Source organism: Varanus komodoensis, unplaced genomic scaffold (assembly GCF_004798865.1).
Source record: "Varanus komodoensis strain SLA01 unplaced genomic scaffold, ASM479886v1 scaffold9, whole genome shotgun sequence".
In the NCBI taxonomy this organism is placed as follows: Eukaryota; Metazoa; Chordata; class Lepidosauria; order Squamata; family Varanidae; genus Varanus; species Varanus komodoensis.
The window spans coordinates 33,911,424-33,929,724 of NW_025336598.1; the positions used below are offsets into that span (position 1 = coordinate 33,911,424).

The 18,301-nt window shown below is 38.6% G+C and overlaps 1 protein-coding gene across 12 annotated transcripts in view; it reads right to left on the reverse strand.

Annotated features, from left to right (window-relative positions):
• Positions 1-4,460: 4,460 nt before the first annotated feature.
• Positions 4,461-18,301, reverse strand: part of LOC123016973 (E3 ubiquitin-protein ligase MARCHF7-like) — a 27,940-nt gene continuing 14,099 nt past the window's right edge. For 4 of the 12 annotated variants that reach the window (XM_044417862.1, XM_044417863.1, XM_044417873.1 and 1 more), the window contains 8 exons: positions 17,400-17,574; positions 15,688-15,849; positions 12,878-13,985; positions 12,007-12,176; positions 11,214-11,323; positions 9,810-9,923; positions 8,288-8,336; positions 4,461-5,302 (listed from right to left, as the gene is read on the reverse strand). In XM_044417862.1, the coding sequence (XP_044273797.1) occupies positions 5,241-5,302; positions 8,288-8,336; positions 9,810-9,923; positions 11,214-11,323; positions 12,007-12,176; positions 12,878-13,985; positions 15,688-15,849; positions 17,400-17,574 (1,950 nt within the window). In that variant the 3' untranslated portion in view covers positions 4,461-5,240. The other 8 variants (XM_044417870.1, XM_044417874.1, XM_044417866.1 and 5 more) reach the window with 8 other exon arrangements.

An 18,301-nucleotide genomic window follows, 5' to 3' on the forward strand; every position in this document is an offset into this window, starting at 1 on the left:
TTGTCGTGGCGAAGGGGCTTGCGTGGCTCAATGAAGCTATGAGCTATGCCGTGCAGGGCCACCCAAGACAGACAAGTCACAGCAGAGAGCTCTGACAAAACGTGATCCACTGGAGAAGGAAATGGCAACCCACTCCAGTATCTTTGCCATGAAAACCCCATGGACAGTACCAAAAGGCAAAAAGATATGACACCAGAAGATGAGCCCCTCAAGTCGAAAGGTGTCCAATATGCTACTGGGGAAGAGCGGAGGGCTAGTACTAGTAGCACCAGCAAGAATGAAGCGACTGGGTCAAAGCCGAAAGGACACTCAATTGCCAATGTATCTGGTGGTGAAAGGAGAGTCCGATGCTGCAAAGATCTATACTCCATAGGCACCTAAAATGTAAGGTTCATGAATCAAAGCAAGCTGGATGTGGTCAAACAGGAGATGACAAGACTGAACATTGACATCTTAGGAATCAGTGAACTAAAATGGACAGTATTGGGTGAATTTAATTCAGATGACCATCAGGTATACTACTGTGGGCAAGAATCCCTCAGAAGAAATGGAGTAGCCTTCATAGTCAATAAAAGAGTAGGAAAGGCAGTACTGGGATATAATATCCAAAATGACAGCATCATCTCAGTTCGAATCCAAGGCAAACCATTCGACATCACAATAGTCCAAGTCTATGCCCCAACCACTGGTGCTGAAGAGGCTGAAGTTGACCGGTTCTATGAAGGCCTACAACACCTTCTAGAATTAACACCAAAAATGATGTCCGTATCATCATGGGGGATTGGAATGCTAAAGTAGGAAGCCAAAAGATAACTGGAATAACAGGCAAGTTTGGCCTTGGAGTACAAAATGAAGCAGGGCACAGGCTGGTAGAATTTTGTCAAGAGAATACAATGGTCATAGCAAACACTCTTTTCCAACAACCCAAGAGACGACTCTACACATGAACATCACCAGGCGGTCAACACAGAAATCAGACTGACTATGTGCTCTGCAGCCAAAGATGGAGAAGCTCTGTACAGTCAGTAAAAACTAGACCAGGAGCTGACTGTGGCTCAGATCATGAGCTGCTCGTTGCAAAATTTAGGCTTAAATTGAAGAAAGTAGGGAAAAGCACTAGGCCACTCAGGTATGACCTAAATCATATCCCTGATGAACATACAGTAGAGGTGACAAATAGATTTAAGGAATTAGATCTGATAGACAGAGTGCCTGAAGAACTATGGATGGAGGTTCACAACATTGTACAAGAGGTAGCAACTAAAACCTTCCCAAAGAAAAAGAAATATAAGAAAGCAAAATGGCTGTCCGAGGAAGCTTTACAAATAGCTGAGGAAAGAAGGGAAGAGAAAGGCAAGGGAGAAAGAGAAAGATACACCCACTTGAATGCAGAATTCCAGAGAATAGCTAGAAGAGGTAAGAATGCCTTCTTAAATGAACAGTGCAAAGAAATACAAGAAAACAATAGAACAGGGAGGACCAGAGATCTCTTCAAGAAAATTGGAGATACGAAGGGAACGTTTCATGCAAAGATGGGCATGATAAAGGACCAAAATGGCAGGGCCATAACAGAGGCAGAAGAGATTAAGAAGAGGTGGCAAGATTACACAGAAGAACTATACAAGAAAGAGCTTAACATCCCTGATAACCACGATGGGGTGGTCACTGACCTCAAGCCAGACATCCTGGAATGTGAAGTCAAATGGGCCTTAGAAAGTCTGAGCAACAACAAAGCTAGTGGAGGTGACAGTATTCCAGCTGACCTATTCAAAATCTTAAAAGACGATGCAGTAAAAGTGCTACACTCAATATGCCAGCAAATTTGGAAAACTCAACAGTGGCCACAGGATTGGAAAAGGTCAGTTTACATTCCGATCCCGAAGAAGGGCAATGCCAAAGAACGTTCAAACTACCGCACCATTGCACTCATTTCACATGCTAGCAAAGTGATGCTCAAAATCCTACAAGCTAGGCTCCAGCAGTATGTGGACCAAGAACAACCAGAAGTACAGGCAGGATTTCGAAGAGGGAGAGGAACTAGAGGTCAAATTGCCAACATACGCTGGATCATGGAGAAAGCTAGGGAGTTCCAGAAAAACATCTACTTCTGCTTCATTGACTATGCTAAAGCCTATGATTGTGTGGATCACAACAAATTGTGGCAAGTTCTTAAAGAGATGGGAGTACCAGACCATCTTATTTTTGTCTTGAAAAACCTATACGCGGGTCAAGAAGCAACAGTGAGAACTGGACACGGAACCACTGATTGGTTTAAAATTGAGAAAGGAGTTCCGCAAGGCTGTATACTGTCGCCCTGCTTATTTAACTTATATCCAGAGCACATCATGAGAAAGGTGGGACTAGATGGAATCACCAGTTGGAATTAAGATTGCTGGGAGAAATATCAACAACCTCAGATATGCAGATGATACCACTCTAATGGCAGAAAGTGAAGAGGAACTAGAGAGCCTCTTGATGTGGGTGAAGGAAGAGAGTGCAAAAGTTGGCTTGAAACTCAACGTTAAGAAAACTAAGATCATGGCATCTGGTCTATTTGCCACTTCCTGGCAAATAGATGGAGAAGAAATGGAGGTAGTGACAGATTTTATTTTCCAGGGCTTCAAGATCACCGCAGACGGGGACTGTAGCCAAGAAATTAAAAGATGCTTGCTCCTGGGGAGGAAAGCTATGGCAAATCTAAACAGCATACTAAAAGCAGAGACATCACCCTGCCAACAAAAGTGCGTATAGTCAAGGCCATGGTTTTCCCAATTGCAATATATGGCTGTGAAAGCTGGACCATAAGGAAGGCTGAGCGCCAAATAATTGAGGCCGTTGAATTGTGGTGCTGGACAAGGCTCCTGCGAGTCCCTTGGACCGCAAGGCGATCAAACCAGTCAGTCCTAGAGGAGATCAACCCTGACTGCTCTTTAGAAGGCCAGATACTGAAGATGAAACTCAAATACTTTAGCCACCTAATGAGAAGGAGTGGAGAAGAGCCTAATGCTGGGAACAATAGATGGCAAAAGAAGAAGGGGATGGCAGAGGATGAGGTGGCTGGATGGAGTCACTGAAGCAGTTGGTGTGAGCTTAAGTGGACTCCAGGGGATGGTGGACAGGAAGGCCTGGAGGAATGTTGTCCATGGGGTCGCGATGGGTCAGTTGGACACGACTTCACGACTAACAACAACAAAGTCCTGTGCTAAGTTTTAATAATTTGCTTTTTAAAAAATCTGAATTGTTTGTGGCTTCTATTTGCACAGCACAGCTTTTCCTCTGCTCCCTGCAGCTTTTTATGATGCTGTAGAGATTTACTCCAGGCTCAGTGGATAGTTACTAGGACAACTTATGTTTATGAAATACTAGCATGGATTGGAGATAGTGGGTGTTTCCAGTGAAACTCAGTTCCTATTCTCCTGCAGAAAAGGTTTAAAAGGTAGTGCTAGGAGACAACTGCTCCTTTCCCATGAGATCTCTGACAGAGTTCTCTCTCAACCTCTATGCTTTCACATCTTTATGGATGCACTAAGGTCAAACAATCTAGCAAACTGGAGTGTAGTCTTATGAAAACAATACCAGCCTCTCTTCTTCCCTCCGTGAAAAGCTACCCCAAATGTTTATCCAACACTGTAGTGGGAAGAAGGACTCTAACTCAAGGTTAACATAAATTGGCTTTTGGTGGCTTTTTGACAACTAAAAGACTAATATTGCAACAACACTGGAAGGATAAATGACTCCCTGTCATTTATGGGTGGAAGATTTCATGAAATTTTCTATTCTAGGTGTAATCTAGATATTTGGAGGGCCTTTGTCAGAATATAAGTATTATTATTTTAATTATTATAATATATTCTGCTATATACTAATATAAAGGGAATATATGTAATAATTTTTAAATACTATTCAAATATGTTCTTCCCTTTCCCCTCTTTACTTTTTTCCTATGGTGCAGTTTGTTTTTGTCTTGCACTGTAAAAAATAAATAATAAAAAAGAATGACTTTTGATGAGGGATTCCATAATTTACTTTAGCTGGAATGGCACACCAACAGTTACCTGAAACTGCACTGCTGCTTCAGGATCCCAAGCTGCTCTGTGGGAGTGTTTAAATTCATTTAAAGTATTCAGTCGTAAGGAATTTTAGGGCAGCATAGTTGTGCCTTATATGACTACAACTCAGGAGTAAGAATACCATGTGCCATATAACCCAAAAGGTAAAATGCTGCCAGTAAGGAATGGTATTCAAGGATCTTCTGTGCTTTAAGATGAGCATCAGCACTGAAATGACCACCCTCTATTACTGCTCCACCCCAAGAGATTTCTAATTAGCACCAAATTACTCAACTGAGAAAAAGTCCCAAAAAGACAAGGACCACTGCAGCAGAATTTTATAAGTTTAAACATGCTGTATTCTACCATGTTTAGGATTCAGTAGATTTTTAAAGAAGCAGACAAATGAAATGCATTGTAATTTTTATTTAACAAGTGACAACACTAGAAAACACATTGATAACCAGTGCTTCAGCAATGAATGTGGGTTCTAAAAAAGGTTCATTAAGATAAATAACTTGGTTAAGATTCTAAACCATAAGTTTTATTCCTTCCAGGAATGCTGAAATGCCAGTGTTTACAGCTGTAAATCCATATTGGAAATTCTACATAATATTATCAAATATAATCCGCAATTTATAAAAGCCGTCATTAACACTTATTAGTAGCCCCTTGCAAGTTTATTGCTTTGAGTTAAACATTCCTCAAGAAAAAAACTTAGAAACTTAACACTAATTTTGACAGAACCCATTCATACCCTCATTCAATCTAGGTTGTTAACACTGGAAGCAAAGTGATGAGTCTTCCCAGAGGTGTTTTTAAATGGAAAGCTAACACAGAACAATCCCCATGACTTGAACTTGCAAATACACTTAATATTACCACATAGTGCCAGTAGAAGATCAAAACTTGAGAAATGTTTCCCAGAACTTTTAACTGATTACTGTAAGAAGTTTATACAAAAGGAAATCTTCCTTACACATAAAAATCTGGTATTTAGAAGGCATACATGTCATAATCTCAAAGGAGAAACAACACACTCTTGCAGATTGAAGGTTCAGGTCTCTGGATACCAGCATGCAACAGCAGGTTCTGAACTGAGCAATCTAATAGTAATCACTGTATTTTACTAAATAAAAATAATAATGATGGTACTTGTGTCAGCTGAGCATCCAGTCCCTCTGTTCGCATTTATGCAGCATCAAGTGTTCTGCTGAGATCTCCATCTTCAGAATCATCATCATCTGAAGCTGCTGGAAGTATAGGACATAATCAAAATTCTTTCTAAAAACCTATGGTATGGGAAATTTATCACTTGCGTATGGCATATGCATTATTTAATATGGGGTATGTAATTTTCGAATTGGGATTGTTACTAAACTGAAAGCCACAGTCTTGTTTCACCACACATATCAATCTTATTTTTCAGGGTGGATAAAAACCAATGATTAAAAAAAAATCTCAAACAGATTTTTAACATTTAAATTGGATTGTTTAAATAATATGCTAAAGATGGTTTTCTATCTTTAAGATAAGATACATTAAGTCCAAAAGTTATTCATCATGAAATAAGGATTAATTTTTTTAATTATGAAGCATGAGGCTGCATATTCATGCAATGTTTAAATTTTTTGGTAAATGAATTCCATTAATCCATTCACAATGTCATGCACTTCCAGAAGTTTTTGTAAGATTATTGGGCAACTTTTCTATCTAGAAGATATAATCACAGATGCTTGGTTTTACAGTTCTCAAAACTGTGAGTTTGCATCGGCAGAGATCACACGTGTCTTCTTCACAGCAAAAATGTTATAAAATAAACATACAGAGTTGAGAAAAAGACCTTAATCCCATTGTTCCTTTGCAAATTTATGTACACAGTATCAACCCTTCACGTCTTAAGTGCTAATTTTCAAACAAATCAATGAATAGAAGAAGATTGTTGGGAATGGAATAGATCTGCACAAGAAGCTAAGTGTGAGGAAGGATGGGCAAGCTGTAAAAATGTAAGTGAAACCTTTTGAGCAGAATACTGTGCAAGTCTTTGAATCTTTTTGTGTCTAGCCTAAGGTTTATCTTATTATTCTTTCCCTGGAAAGGAAAACCTATAATGGCAGCAGGCCTTAAGAGATATTCCTAGTTTGGGAATATTTTAATGAATATGGGATATTCATACCTATGAGTAAGGCAGGCATGCATGCAAAATGAAAACACCTTGCAATGCTTTCATAATTATCTATCTATGGTGTGGTTCTAATAGTATAACCAAATCAGTATTTATATAATGGTAAAACTAATCTGAAAATTTGTTATTCTAAAAATGAAACTTTCATCTGATTGTAAATATTAAGATTTTACCACCAAGAATGAGTCTTTATGTAAAAAACCATGATTTAAATCTATTTGATTTAAATATCCCACCCCCGTTATCACTAGAATTAAAAATGGAAAGACACACACATATACTATATGTACTTATGTTAAAATAAAATCAGCTTTTAATATGCACATGGATATAGAGTGAAAAGCAACAGAAGTTTTTTAGTCACATGGACAGGGTTATATGCTTTCATTTTTTGACTGTATAGTGCAGAGGTGACCAGTGACTGTTCCTGAATTCTACTTTGTACTTTACAGCTCAGAAATGGCAAAAGGCCAAACTGTTATCTGTGCAATAAAAGAAATTCTGCATCATGTGTGATTTTACTTTGGTTTTATGTTCAACTGCATGTTTATGGATGGCACTATAGAAATATTACTAACAACATCAAAAGGCTTCTTTAGCACTAGCATAGGGACAGTTTCTAAGAAAAGCCATTAAATACATAATTATGATTATTATGGAATCTCCCATATTAAATGACATGGGACATAAAAACTTTTAAAAGTACCATCCATATTCTCCCAATGTGTATCAACAGTCTAGATATTCCCAAAGCTCCTTGAACTGGAAGGCAAAATTCCTAAGTGGAAGAAATTTTATCAATCAAATGTGTTTAATAAACAGGGTTTGAGTTATTACAGTAGTCATCTGTTGGAACAGAGGCCAAGAAGAATAAACAACAGAAAAGCAGAAAGAAGACTGGCAACTACTGAAGACAGATTTAGACAGGATATATTATTGTTCCATGGGGGATGGAATGGTACCTGGATCCTGGTCATACCCCCTACAAATGTAAGTCCTTCCCCACAATTATTGGGAAAGTTCTGCTTTATGGGCCAGCTCACAAATTCCTTGCTCCTGCTGTGTCCAGCTTGGCCAAGATCAATATCAGCTGGTATCAAGGAATGTTGGGATGCCTATTCATTGGGAACAAAAAAAGTGGGGTGGGCATATATACTTGCAGTCAGGTCTCTGGGAACAAGATGTAACATAACTATATATGCTCCCTGTTCCTAATTTCCCACTTACCATTCCTCTAACAAAAAGCACAATAGCCAGTAGTGCCAAGCAACTGTAGATACACGCTCAAGGATCCCAAGAGATAAGTGCCTGAGACTGATTTGTGTAATGTATCATCCTAGAAGCATAAAATACAGCTTGTCCTTACAGACTAATACAGCCAGGATCCAAAAAATATATGGGGGAAAGCTTAATAGCTAATAGCAAACATATATTATACAGCAGTGGGATATCTTTAAATGGAACAATCTCAAAAGGATACTTCTTTTGTTGAAAGCATATACTTCCAGAAAAACAAGTATGCTCCTCCTAGGCAGTCAACTAATTACATTTCTTATTTCCACTTGAAAGCCATTTGCAAAATCTAGTAAACAAAGACATTCACCTGCTTGTCTTGGCTACACTGATATGGTTTATGGGCCAAAATCTAGCCCAAATTAAACACTTTACAATCCAGTGATTTCAACTAAGTATGTGCTTAATATAGAGTTTTTCATACTCTAACTGGATTATGTCACCTATTCTTTTGCCCTTTAAATTCCTCTAACATGTAGCAAGAGAATGCAAAGTGTAGCCTGAATGCTTCAAAGCACTTTGCCTGAGGTATTTTGTTTGAAAGGTATTTCTGAAGTCCTCCTTTCACCTTTACAAGATGCTAAAATTTGACATAAACCTCATTCTTTCATTTTTATTTGGTGTTCCAGTCACAAATACATGAACATTACAGGTAGTCTCAAACACTTGAATACTTAGTGCTATACATTTCAAAACAGATGAGTTTATTCCTTGGTTCTTTTAACTTTGAAGTAAAACTAAGCAAGGGAAAGCCACCTACTTTCAATATCATCCATGTGTGCCTGAAGAGTTCTTGCAAGATTAATAAACTAGAAGCAATACAGAAAGAAGGCAGTTTTAAATGTTGTAGATCACCAAGGATTTTAAACCTCTATAAATGCCATTGTTGCCCTTCAGAAATTTAAGACATTCCTCATTTTTCATCTACATGTGAGCAGTCCAATTGTCTCCAGGAACTGTCTCCATATATAGAAAAAATATGTGAGCTGAAGGGATCAGAACTATAGTCAGCATCTCTTAGTAAGTGCATAAGTTAGAAAAAAGCCTGTTGCCATCATGGAATGGCTGCTGTCCAACTGTGATCCAGCAGGTTTCACTTCTCTATTAAAGTGCCTGGGAGTGTACAGCTGAGTGTACAGCTAGGTATTACTTGCATGCAGGAGAACGGTACTGTATGAACTCTAAATACACGGAATAAAGGTCCATTTGGAAATTTCAGACAGGTTATCATATAAGAAAGATGAGCATGTACAGTTCACTGAAATACTTATGCATATTTTCAAACCCTGAACTAGAACTATTCAAATTTTTTGAATTTGGGTTGCTTGAATATGAAGGACACCCTTTGAACTTGCAAGATTTCAAGAAAAATCTGCTTAGTTGATCTAACAAAATGAAATCTAGTATTAGGAAGAGGAAATGCCTTTAATTAAGTAAAGGGTCATGGAGAAGTGAAAAGGTAGCTTTAATTAACCTGTATCTATTTTGTCATTCCTGATGGAACTAGCCAGACTGAGAACTTTATTATAGTATATAAATATCTAGAAGAATCAAATAACTAAAAGAAAATCCTTTCCCAAACAGGTACTATTCTAGGAATTCTTAATGGTCAGGGTAAGGAAATGTGTCATGTTCAGATTTGTTCAAAGAAAGTATGAAGATATAGAAAATGTTCAGAAGAGGCAACAAAAATAAAGAGTTGGAGCAATTTTCCTGCAATCAGAGGCTGTTTGTGAATATCTAGTTCAGAAAAACAGACAACAATAGGCTACAACAATGCCCACTAGCTTAAGATAGTTTTTTCAGAAAATGAAAATGTATGGAATTTATCCTCTGGTTTAGTTTGTCAGTACTGTAGCTCTCAACATAATCTTGAGAGATCAAGTTACACTCAGGGAGCACCCAATGCCTGTTTTGTGTTGTCTGTCCCAGTATGCTTTAAAATTAATTAGGTGTTACACAGTACTCTGGGAAGTTACCAATCGATCAAATGAACCAGAGGGCCCTACATGCAAGCAGAAGAATTTCTCTGTTCGACCGTGTCACATTGGTTTCTCACACTAGTTGCATTCCCTGAACTACCAGTGGCTCCAGAGGGTAGTCTGTCCTTTACAAGCAGTGTTTGTAAGACAAGAGGGACTGAAGCAGGAATGGGCAGAAAGCCACAGTTGGAAACATGGCCATCTGATCCTGGCTAATGTAAATTTTGAGGAAATATGAAAAGCATGCTTTAACAGGCGTCATAATCAGCCTCTCCCACAGAAGCAGCTCACACCACTTACCCGAACTCGTGTGTTGGCCTCACTTGTAGTTCCCAGCATGTCTGAAAAGCGCTGTTCACACAAGTGTAACAACACTACAAGGTAAAGCCCAGAACTGATAAATTCATAGTCTGCCTAGGAAGAGAGGGCATTATCAAGTCAAACATGTCTGAAATGCACAACTGGTACTACATTTTACTGATTATTTTGTCCCAGTACATATATGCAGGTATGCTCTTCTTTCAGTAATTTCTATTGAAGACTCAGATCTTAACATGGTTGCACTTTAAATAACTGCTCTGACTAGATAGATCTGACTCCCAAGTTTATCTCTCAATAAATTGGCTACCTCTATGCTTAAGTAGCCATCTTGAAAAGATGAAGCTTAAGATCTTTATAACTAGCAGCAAATCTTATGGGCTCCTTTTTGCTAAAGAAAGGTGCCCTAGATAAACATTCAGACCTTAAGCTCCAATGATTTAAACATGGATGGTTTACACTAACTAAGCAGCAAGTATGAAAAAGCAGAAGCAAAGTAAAATACAAGTATACAAACTCATATTGAAAGCTTCATACTACTTAGTATTTATATAGTACTGAATATACAAGATGAAAGTATCCTACTTTTTCTATTAAGATGTACAAGTCTTGCAGCTCAGCCACTACTAATAGCAAGGATCTGAGTGAATACATTACTACTATCACCAGCTAATTGGCCTGTTTTCCCACACCATTTCCCACAAAGGCTCTCAAAACTATCACACTTCCTTTCCACCCTTTTGCTATGCATTTTTTGTAAGTTTGCGCCAGTATTAAGATGACAGGGGCACAATGTAGCAGGGGAGGGAGAATTATTTGTGGTGTCATCAAGAAACAATGGTGATGGATACGGATGCAGCAATACAAAGAATCTTTTCCTACTGACTATGTATTGCCTTACTTACAAATAGAAACACAGCATCAGATCATATGTCCTGTTATAACAACATAGCATAGTTATGACTCATGTTCAAGAGAGTCATAAGATTGTATCCTACAGTCCTCTTCAGAGACAAAAATCCATTGTACTGCCAAAATATAGTTTGTGTCTGCCTGAAAAAATAGTGCCTGCCCTTTAACTCTCAAGACTCCTTACTCAAATAAGACAGCAAGTGGGGTAAGTTTATCAATGTTCATTATGGCTTCCTATTTATATCAGTTTCTATTTCATCTTTTTCCAAGCCTCAAGACAAACAACTGATCACTATGAAACACATATAACCCAGCCTTTATAAACACACACCTGAAGCAAAGGACAGAATGTGTTCTACAAGGTGATTATACAATTAAAATTTGACCTAAACAAATGTTTTCTTCTAGGGAAAAAAGTTGTCCTGAGTCACAGCACTAAACTGACACTTACCAAATTAGCCAAAATATACTAACTTGTTCATTTGCATGTGCTCTATGAAGCTCATGGATATCAAAATTGTCAAGATTGAGATGCAATTTCTCTTTGCACAGCTCACAAGTGGTTACTGCTTCCAAAGAAGAACCTAAGAAAATAGAACAGTTATACTAATAGAACAGAAAATACTCCTGAAAAACTAAGTAGACATCACTCAGGTATGTGAAAGCACAACATGGAACAATGGTTCAGCTAGGTTACCCTTGCATACACAAATGTAAACCTAACTACACAGAATACAGGAACCAGTGACCAAATAGCCTCCAAGGGCGAGCTGCAGGGGACTAGGCATGGCCACACCTTACCTCAGTTGTTCTATAACCAAAGATCCCAATAGATCTTACACCCAGTGCTTGAGCCAGGAGCCAACATTTGTCATACGTACATGGCTTTCCCTATCACCTCACTGTAATCTCCAATTTGTAAGGGAGCCCTTTCCCCTTATTTTATGCAATTCCAATGAGTGGCACAAGCTGCTTCAGGTAAGGTGCAGAGCCCACAGTATAAAATTACTGTACCCCTTCTTATATTGCTACAAGGTATTCTCGTTTCCAAAAAACTTTCTCTCTCTCTCTCAAAAGTAAGGAGTCTCTCTCTACAATAGATAGCTTCTGCTACGCAGTCTCTCCCACTGCTTTCATTAAATGATCCACTCCACCTTCCATTTACAGTAGCTTCTATGAGATTGGAAGTCCTTCTGTTCATTAAAAAACAACTCAGGGTCTAAGCCATTATCTGTTTCCTGTATACTATTCTAAACCACTCCCTTACCTGAATTAATCTTGGACTGTAGCCACTTTTTCATACACTCTTGGTGAACATACTGCAGACTTCCAGTGCATTTACATGGCTCTATTAAGAGGTTAGTAGCAGATGTGGATGACATCTGACAAATTCTACATAAGTCCCCTTCTTCCTCTTCTGAGTCTTCTGAAAGGAGACTAAAATGGGAAAGGGGGATTAATCTGTAGAACTGAAATAAGCATTCCAAATATTTAAATATTAATCATATTATCTAAGACAGTAATCAATATTGCAACGGATAAACAGTTCTCCCAATCCAAGTTGTCAGTGATGCTGCAGGAATGCCACATAGAGAAGAGTCTTATGCTGTCCCCAGAAACATAGGCTGAGATTGCAAATTTCTTTACATGAACATAAAAGAGCCCCACCCTTTCTTCCGTATACAGTATTGTATTCCCTTCCAAAAGCTTACTCCTAGGAATTGGTGGAACTCTAGGAATGGTGGAGACAGCTGCACAGAGAAGAATTGACTTTTTTTCCTCTCACACCCACACGCACGGGCATGCACAACCCAACCTATGTGAATTAACTGCTCAAGGAAAGTTGTATCTTTTCCAAAGGAAAGTTGAAGATTGCATGGTACATGTGGACTTGCATGGTACATGTGGTTTATACTACAAACCAAGGGTGACATGAGCATGGTTTAATGTGGCCAGATTTAGTCAACAAGCCACAACCCTATCATGGGTTGCATCTTCATAATGGTAGCTTCATGTGCCCATGCACACCATGGCTCGTTGTGGGTTAAATAATCCATAGTGAGCCTAGTGTATTGTACAAAACAGATCAATATCTTCTTTCAATTTTATGAAAACTTCATTAAAAATCTATGTGTTACCTTTCTTTAATTTTTTGAAGCCTTTCAGGATCTCTTGAAGGTGGTATTTTAGATTTGTCACTATCTTCTCCTCCAGGTTGATTCCAGCCTGAGGGAATAATATCTACTGTTATCATAACATTGTCAGACAAGTTGTTTCCCAGTGTTGGGGGAACTGCAAACCGGAAAAGAGAACCAGGAAACATTCCTGATATTCCTGAATTTCTTCTACCTTGCACAGAATCTGGCCCCGAGGCAACAGATGTAGCACCATTAGGTACTGCAGGTGTTGATGGCCTAGCAGCAGACCTGGGGGAATCATTTTGTGCTTCAAGAGATGTCTCCCCAACAGATTCTCTTCTCCTAAAAAGATGCAGTGATCTAGCAGGTGTTTCAGAGGTAGAGGTTCTTGCAGTTTCATCTCTTCCTTCTCTCCTTCTTCTGGAAAATAAAGGTGTACACCTGTTCCTCAGAGAAGATGACAACCAAGAACCTGCATTCCTATTTTCTGAATCATGTCGGTAACTTTCAGCTTCCGAATCATTACTAGAATTTTGTGAAACACCTGCCAGGCCCCATCGTCTTCGAAGAAAGCTAAATCCCTGAGAAACATCAGGAGTCTGAGCTTCTGTATCATCAGAATTTGTAGCTGTGTTCATAGCACTAGCTTGGGTATAACCCTGAGCTCTAGGAACAGTTGAATCTTCAGAACCTAGAGGTCTTGGTGTCAAAGAGTCTTGGCTAGACCTTCTTGAAAAAAATGTGGAAGACATACTAGAAGCTAAACGAGACAGTAGTTGCCGAGTTGTACGCCTTCCTTCAGTATCTGCAGGAGGTTCACTTAATGACCTTTGGGATGGCATAACCCTTTCAGAAATGCTTGAGGAACTGGTTCCACTTCTCATGGCACCATGGGAAAACTCTGGCTGTATATTCCTTTGAGTAGACTCTAATTCTCTTGAGACATAGTTAGATCTTGAATTCCAGCTATGGTCTCTAGACAGTAATGATGACTGATGTTCAGAAGGCAACTGGCGGTTCATGGATGTGTTCAGCCTCAAAGAACTCAATGAGTTTTCTTTTGGTCTTGCTCCCTGTGCATATGAAGAAGCAGATCTTTCCTGAAGATCTATCATAAATCACAGAAACCAAAAAGCATAAACTATTAAGATAATAATCCAGCACAGGATATGATTATGAGTTAAACTAAACTAACCTGGATTAACTAGACCCCATAAAAAACTTTTTAAACCAAATTATCCTGAAAACATGGATGGTAATGTTTACTTAATTTTTATTCTGCCCCTCTTCCTAGGAGCTCATGACAGCATGCATGGTTCACCCCTTCTCCTACCCCACGAGCTAGTACTGAGACTCAGCTGCCAACCCAAGGTCCACTGGGTTTTGTGGCATACAGGTGACCAAATCTGGGCCTGTCCAATGTTATTCCGGCACTAACTACTATAACATACCAGCTTGAAAATAAATCTCCATTATAGGCACCATGAACATAAGGTTATCTGTAGATAACTGTTCTGAGAGCTCTTTCACTAAATAGCAGTACATAAAAGCTAGAAATAAATAAATAGTAATACACCACAACCAAAATTGTGGTGTATTACTATTGTGGTGTACACCACAATCAAAACATCACAATTATAGAAGCAGCTGTCCACTTGGCTTCCATAAAAGCCAATCATATCCAATAATATTAATATGACAGAAAGGCATTTTTACTGGAATTATCTTTTTAATAGCCATTCAACTTTGGAAGGTGGATAACCCAATACTAATCATGAATTTTCATTGAACATCAGTTATGAGTTAACCTAATGAATAAATAAAGGAAAATTGTTATTTCTCCCTTGCAACTGTTTTTGTAATTTTTTGTCTAAACACCAACGTGTTGGATCCAGGAAATGGACAAGCAGAATTCTACTTGCACAATGGGTTTTCCTGGCTCCTCTCTCACAAAGTTGCCCCTAAAGATCAAAACTGAGGGGCTGCAGCAGGACAGGGAAATTGAAGGAAATCAGAACTATTAGTTCACACAAGTGCCTTTTTGCTTGCACAAGCCATTTCTGAATCAGTAGTAATATTCAAAGTAACTCTAATTAAAAGTGAAGTTAAATAGCATAGTTGTGTAATGTAAGGTATAGACATAAAACTAATATTCCTTCATTGGAAAATACAATGCTAACCAGACAGATAATTCAAAAGTTCACCAAGTTCTGGTTTCAATTTAGCTAGACTTTAACCTTTGGAAGGTAATTCCACTATTAGTGCCACAGTCATTGGAAAAGTAATTCAAATCCAACAGGACCAATGGCTTTGTTAGCTAGGAAGTAATCATGTTCCAGTCCTACACATCTGGAACGTTCCATGTTGAGGAATGCTGAGTTACTCTATCCATTAATAATCTAGGCCACACAGCCTCTTCCCAGAAAAACCAGTCAATGAACATTGGGTGGAAAAAATTTTTGCACGTCTGAACTGATTCCAAGTCTGTGTTTCTTCTCCAAGTGAGTAAACTTATTTTATTAGTCCAAACTAGTGACAATGGATACTGGTGAAAAGGGATATGACCAGTACATTAAATGCCCACAAATATAAACCAGCTTCAAAATAATTTGTCTTATAAAAAGAAACAATGCAGAACTGTTCCTTTAGAAAATAAAACTGAAGTAGAATCTTGCAACCACTGCACAACCTAGTTACATGTATGAACCAAGAGCAATGGCTTCAACTAAACAAAGGCCAGATGACTGGCTGTGAACACTACAAATGGAACCAACCAATGTGCCTGAAATTCTCAGGTTTCCAATACATACATGATGAAGATGGGAAATCACCATTCCTGTGACTACAATCCACAAGACTAACAGATGGATCTGTTCTTTCTAGCTCTCTCCTCTCTCTCACAAGTTCAGTTCCTAATGATCCAAGTACCATAGATGAAGATCTGGACACATCATTGTACCTCCATGAGGAATCTAAAACATAAGTTAAAGCTGTTATGTCTTCCTGCTTCCTTGCTACAGGCTTTAAACCCTAATGATGCTATGTTCAATGAATGTTCATATTTTTGTTTGGACGACACTTCCCTTTTCTAAATGTCGTTATACTTTATGTACAGTGAGGGAAGCAGATCCGAAGTGACTGAACTGAGCACAGAGGAGGTAGGAGAGGAGCATTATCCAATTTCCCTGGAATACGTTAAGAATGAATCATAATTAAGGCAAGATTTTAATGTATTGCTCTCAATCCTTCCACAACCAGCTAAGCATTTTTAAATTTCTAGCTGCACTAGTTTACTATTACAGTTCTGCACTTGACGGTCAGAGTCATTGTATTCCAGAAATTCTGAACTGGGAATAAAATCTTTACATTGTCACAAAATATCCCTCTTGGAAATTTGTGTGTGTGTGTCTTGAGGACAAAAAAGTCCCTTGTTTGTTCTCTGACCATGAGAGAGACAGGCAACACCAGCAAGCAGTTTTATATTTTAAAAAATTCTTTATTGTAGGTACACACTAACAGTTGAGTGAGCCCATCTCCACTGGGGACCAGCTGCCACAGTCATCATGCATGGCAAATGTATATGTTTAGCTTTTTGCAATGGTTACTTAACAGAAAATATTCTTTTGTACATGCTTATCTTGACCTACACTTCTTTTTAAAACATCTGGTATCAAAACATCTGCCTCTGGGCTAATCTTTACAAATTCTGACCTTCTTGACAGAGATTTATATTTTCAACCTTCTTGTGTCTGACAGAACACTAAGCAACTGACCTTAGTTTGGTTTTCAGGGAAAAATATATTATTCATATACATCTGATAAGTATATGTATGATGCATCTGTCCACAGACAGTTGTATTTGGGTAAGCTCAAGTCTATGAAAGGTCATTTCATAATAAATTGTCAGAATTGTATCCAATGGTGGGAATCTACTAATGGATGTTTTTGATCCAGTAGAGGCTTCTGTCAAAGGATTGTGGAAGGAACTGGTTTTTGCCCATTTCCCCAGAAAACTGTTTTAGGGGCTTAGGAAATCCCTTTGGAACCATGTGGGAGGTGGCACAAGGTGCAAGGAAAATCAAAGAAAATCACCTTCTTCCTCATTCTTTGGATGGAAGAGTCCTTTGACAGTGGAAGGACACTAATGATTATAACTCATTGAATCTTCTTTGGTTCCTTTGCTTGCAGCCTATTGTTTAGGGTATAATACAATACCATACAACTGTTCCTAAGGAGATTCTGGGGTACTTTTGTGCCCTGGACATGTTTTGGTTTATGGGGGGGGGGAATGTTAAAGAGCGAAGGCTGAAATTTTGGGATGGTCTAGCCACGACACTTTGTGTCTAGGAGAACACAGTGTCCTAGAAGGACTAATTGGTGCGACTGCTTATGTGCAAATTAAACTACAAAATGTGATCTGGGGGATACGTGTGATCCTCTGCTTATGCAATGAGGGTTACCAAGCTTTGGTATAAGCAAGATGAAGATAATACACTGTTTATAGCTTCAGCACATTACATACCTGAGACTGTGTTTAAGCCATTACTTCTCACACTAGAGGTAGATGTATAAGAAAGTTTGGGTCTTTTAGAATCAGTATCCTGTTGCTGGTTATGAAGCCTTGAAGAATATGCTCCCTGAGTTCTTTCAGATTCACCAAGCCAAGAAGATGTAAGAGGCGAAGATGATGATGTAGACTACAAGCAAAGTATTGGAAGAGTTAATGTTTTTCTGTAAAATAGCACATAGTCTGTAACAGTAGGTTAGAGAAGACTTAAATCAAAATATTAAATGAATACATCTGGTAAGATAAAAATAAACATTTGCACACAGCTGAAATTAAGAACAAACTAATTTTTCAGGTATTAGATACTACCATTAAAAGTTTATTCTCAGTTCCTTCCATCCACTTACGTAGTCTTAATGGAAGTAGGCTACGTTACAGAATCAGAAATTAAGTTCAAGTGACCTCCTAATTCTACAACCATAACCTAGTCAGAAAGTGTTACACCTGTACCATCCTCATTACAAAACCAACTGGGTATCTAAAGGAACGCTTGCGTCCATATATGCCCTCCCGCCCCTTGAGATCAGCAACAGATGCCCTTCTCCGGGAACCCTCTGTGAATGATATTAGGAGGGTGAGTACCCGGAAGGCTTTCTCTGCGGTGGCGCCCCATCTATGGAATGCGCTCCCCAGAGAGGTCCGCCTGGCGCCGTCGTTATTTGTTTTTCGGCGCCAGGCTAAGACCTTTTTATTTAAAACTTATTTTAATTGTTAATTTATTATGTAGGTTTTTTTTAAATTTTAAGCCAAGATGCACCGGGTTTTAATATTTTTATTGTATAATTTTTATATGCTTTTGTTTTGTTGTGAGCCGCCCCGAGGCTTTGTTGCGATGGGGGCAGCATAGAAATGTTTTA